General features: G+C 43.6%; 1 protein-coding gene across 1 annotated transcript; it reads right to left on the bottom strand.

Annotated features, from left to right (window-relative positions):
* Window positions 1-2,646: 2,646 nt before the first annotated feature.
* LOC113723645 (uncharacterized) lies at window positions 2,647-3,848 on the bottom strand. The gene is made up of 3 exons (XM_027246636.1): window positions 3,483-3,848; window positions 3,222-3,353; window positions 2,647-2,937 (listed from the first exon to the last, which is right to left on the bottom strand). The coding sequence occupies exons 1-3, from the start codon at window positions 3,846-3,848 to the stop codon at window positions 2,647-2,649; spliced, it is 789 nt and encodes a 262-aa protein (XP_027102437.1).
* Window positions 3,849-4,174: the final 326 nt, after the last annotated feature.

Below are 4,174 nucleotides of genomic sequence, written 5' to 3'. Positions count from 1 at the left end.
TGTGAAAAGGGAGTAAAAAGGCCATTAAAATTTCCAGAGGACTATACTTTACAAGACACGAGCACGTCTTAACCTATTGTGAAGTCCGAACATCACGAAATTTGAAGTGGGCCTAGCTTGCTTAATTATTTCCTAATAATCAAGAGATTTATTTCCTTTTTTGAAGTTGGATATTGATTAATTTTTAGAAATAATATCTTTTATTTTTTTTAGTGACGATGGTAGTATTTTAGTGCTAAAAAGATTCTTTTCCTTTTGAGAAGAAGTAGGCAAGCATTAGTGGGCAAATTTCTTTCTTTTGTAGACAAAGATTAAGAATGCAAGTTAAGAGACAATTGACGACTTTGGCTTTAAGCTTTTCATTCATTGGAATAAAAATTAGCCAGCGCTTATCTTTTTTCTTTCTTTTCTCTGCAATAGCAAACCACAATTATTTCTTCGGCTGCAATTCAACCATGAGGCTTAGCTAAATCCTTGTTCTAGTCAAAGTATAATCAAAGTGTTGGTTCAATGAATACTGTGAGATTTAATTTGTTCTTATGGTTGCATTTATTTATAGATTTTTTATATTCTCTGTTCATTATTTATATGATTATTTTCTACGGTTAAATACCTTATCACTATTTAATTGTGAAATAATCTATTGCCATCTCAAAATATCAAATCCATAATTGTTTGGTAGTTTTAGTATTTGTGGCGAGTGATATAATTTGATTGAAATAGAAACTTTTGGATTATAATCACGAGAATATATAATCTAGTTTAAATGAATCAAGCTTATGTATTTGTTGCTTAGGGCTATTAGTCCTTTTTTTTTTTATGTGAGCAGAATTTTTATTAAAATGAGATAAGACCAAAGTACAAAACACGGAGGGGGGCCGCCACCTTACCTCTGGAAGGAAGCGGAAGTTACAAAAATTCTGCATATCTAGAGCCAATAACCCTCTAGTGCGGCCCGGTAGCTAAACTACCGTAGAGAACACTTCAAAGAAACCACGCGCGTTGGCATAATATGCTAGTGAGTCCGCCACAGAATTCCCCTCCGATAACCCTCAGGGGCAATCCCCCGAATAGCCCGAACGACAGGTCGAATGATAGCGGGAATCCCCCAGGAGCCTCGTAAACAATTGATCAAGACGGCAGTCAGACTCAACAATTAAATGGGAGATCCCTCTTTGACACCCCAGCTGAAGACCCAGTAGAAGAGCACGTGCCTCCACTTGCAAGGCATTCACAGGACCAAAAATATTAGCAAACGCCAGAATAAACCTACCGCATGAGTCCCTAATCACCCCGCCGCCGCTCCCCCCACGAGATGTGGCACAGCCATCCGTATTTAACTTAAAAAACCCATCCCCCGGACACACCCAACACACTAACGTCGAGGTTAGTGGCGCTGCACTGCAGACAAAGAATCAAGGAACTCCGTCCACGGAAGTGACCATCGCGATATGGCCGAGAAATGCACCTGGACCAGCAACCGCACCTCATGAATGATCCAACCCCGAACCTGTCCAGTTGAGATCCTCCAACCCTCAAAACGGGCCGTGTTCCTGGCCCGCCATAGAAACCATATAATAATTAAGGGTAGCGTTCGGTAAAGCCAACGCAGTGCCCTTTCTCTGACTGGGGTGAACCACCATCTAAAGCACCGTGACCTAACATTAACCACAGGGGATGAAGAGATGCCAAGCAACCATTCAAAAAAAGCCCAAAGTTCGTCTGCCAAATCGCCAGTAGAGAAGACATGCTGCAATGTTTCTGACTGCGGCCGTGAGCAGCAATGGCACTTAGAAGGGCCATGAACCTGAAATTTCGCCAACACCGCATCCACGGGCAGCCACCCCTGTAGCAATCGCCACATGAAAAAAGACAATTTTGGAGGAATTGCAGAGTGCCAGATATATGCAAATGTCCACGCCCGGGCTCTAGCTGTCCGAACCAATTGATAGGCCGACTTTATCGAGAAAACTCCCGAGGGTTCTAATGTCCAAACAGGCTTGTCCGAACCTGTACCAAAACAAAAGAAGGATTCAGCTGCCACCGCTACAATTTTCGGAGGAAGGGATGCCAGGGCCAAAAGATCCCATCAATTCTCTCGCCAAAAAACATTAATCTTCGCGTCCGACGCTAACTCTGGGTACCTCCATGCCAGTAGTCCGAGCCCACTCCAATTATCCCACCAGAAGGAAGACTCCCATCCAGACAGGTCCTATTGCAACCACATCTCCATCGAGCACTGCACCCCAAATATTCAAGCACAACTAGCCGAGAACTTAGGCGAAATAGCCACCTGATTAGAATGTAAACCACCGACATACCTGCCCCGCATAAATGTAGCCTAGAGTGACTGGTCACCCCTAAACAACCACCAAAGCTTACAAGAAAAAGCATCACTAATTGCTTGTAAAGACCGCAAGCCTACCCCTCCTTCCTCCATAGGACGGCATAACTTCAGTCATGGCTTTTAAGACCGAATTCTGACTCCCCCCAAAAAAATCGAGCAAACATCCACTCCAACTCAGCAACTATCCCTCTCGGAGGCATCAGCACTACCAAAAGATGAATCGGGATTGAGTTCAACACATGCTTAATGAGTAGAGCCCGAGCACTCATGGATAACCATCGACCTCGCCAAGCCGTCAATCACTGCGAGACTTTATCCAGTAAGCCAGTGAACAACCCTTTCATCCATCTCCCAACATACAACGGGCAACCCAAGTAGGTGATTGGCAGATCCTTGGCGGAGAAACCAGTAACTTGCGAGATCACCTTGCGATGAGCAAGAGACACTCCCTTGCCCAGCAGGAAACAACTCTTAGATGCGTTCACCTGCTGCTCTGAGGATCTCTGGTATTTATCTAGTACGTCCATCACACATGACAGCAAGCGTGTAGTCCCATTCCAAAATATAATAATGTCATTGGCATAAACTAACTGTGTCAACGGGGGCAACCTCGAGCAACCAGAAACAGTAAAAATTGCCGGTTCCCCACCAAGGCGTTCAAACCCCTCGAGAGTACCTCAACCGCAATGATGAATAGAGCCGGAGATAGAGGATCCCCTTACCGCAATCCCCGAGATGAGTGAAAAAAATCACAGGGTTTCCCATTCACCAGTACGGAGAAGTGGCAAGAAGAGATCAGCCGCCAGATCATATCGATCCACTATTCCCCAAACCCAAACCTCCACATAACTTGTAGTAAGAAACACCAGGAGACCCGATCATAAGCTTTAGCCATGTCCAATTTTAATGCCACATTAGCACCCCTTACTTTCCTTCCCAACCCCGAACACATTTCCAGAGCCAGTAGTATATTATCAGATATCTGCCTGCCCTTCACAAATCCACTCTGTTGGGGCAAGATTATTTTAGGCAGAATAGCCTCCAGACGCAGTGCCAGCAATTTAAGGAGAATTTTATTCACAAAATTACACGATCAAATTGGCCTAAACTCCGAGAAAGAAGACGCACCTTGTACTTTCGAAATCAAAGCCAACAGCGTAGCTGTGTACCCCCAAAGTAGCTCCGCCCCCGTAAAAAAATCCCCGACCGCTCTACACACATCCCTTTTCACAACGTCCCAACATGTAGTAAAGAAAGAGCCGGTAAACGTAGCAGGCCCCGAATAACTGTCCCCATTCATCTGGAATACCACTCTTTGAATCTCGTCTTCAGTAGGTAATTGTTGAAGAATCTCATTGTCATGCTCTGAAACCACTGAGGGGATAATGTCTAGGAGGGAATGATCCACTGGAACTTGTGCTTGTTGCGCCAACACTTCAGAGAAGTACTCAATCACCATGGATTCTATCTGGAACTGCTCGTCTACCGACACGCCATTCATATCCTTTATACGGTGTATATAACTACGCACGCGTCATTGCTTAACTTGGGCATGGAAAAACCTAGTGTTTAGGGCTGGTAGTCTTTCTAATATTTAATGTTGTCAACAGGTTAAATCCTAAAAGCTTGTTTAGGGTTACTTAATTGATAAGGAAAATAATCATAGAATTTATTGTGGTTATCGACAAAGTAAGGAGAAACAGGTAGTCAGAACTTGTTGAAAACCATAATCAATTTGTTTATAAATAATGATTTATTTCTTAGCATCGATGATCACTAAATGAACCAAAGTGGCGATTAAACCTTTGACTAGAGAATTGTTTGATA

The sequence above is a fragment of the Coffea arabica genome, chromosome 1c (genome assembly GCF_036785885.1).
Source record: "Coffea arabica cultivar ET-39 chromosome 1c, Coffea Arabica ET-39 HiFi, whole genome shotgun sequence".
NCBI classification, from domain to species: domain Eukaryota; kingdom Viridiplantae; phylum Streptophyta; class Magnoliopsida; order Gentianales; family Rubiaceae; genus Coffea; species Coffea arabica.
Note: the sequence above shows the minus strand (reverse complement) of the source record. Positions and strands in the feature narration are given on the sequence as shown.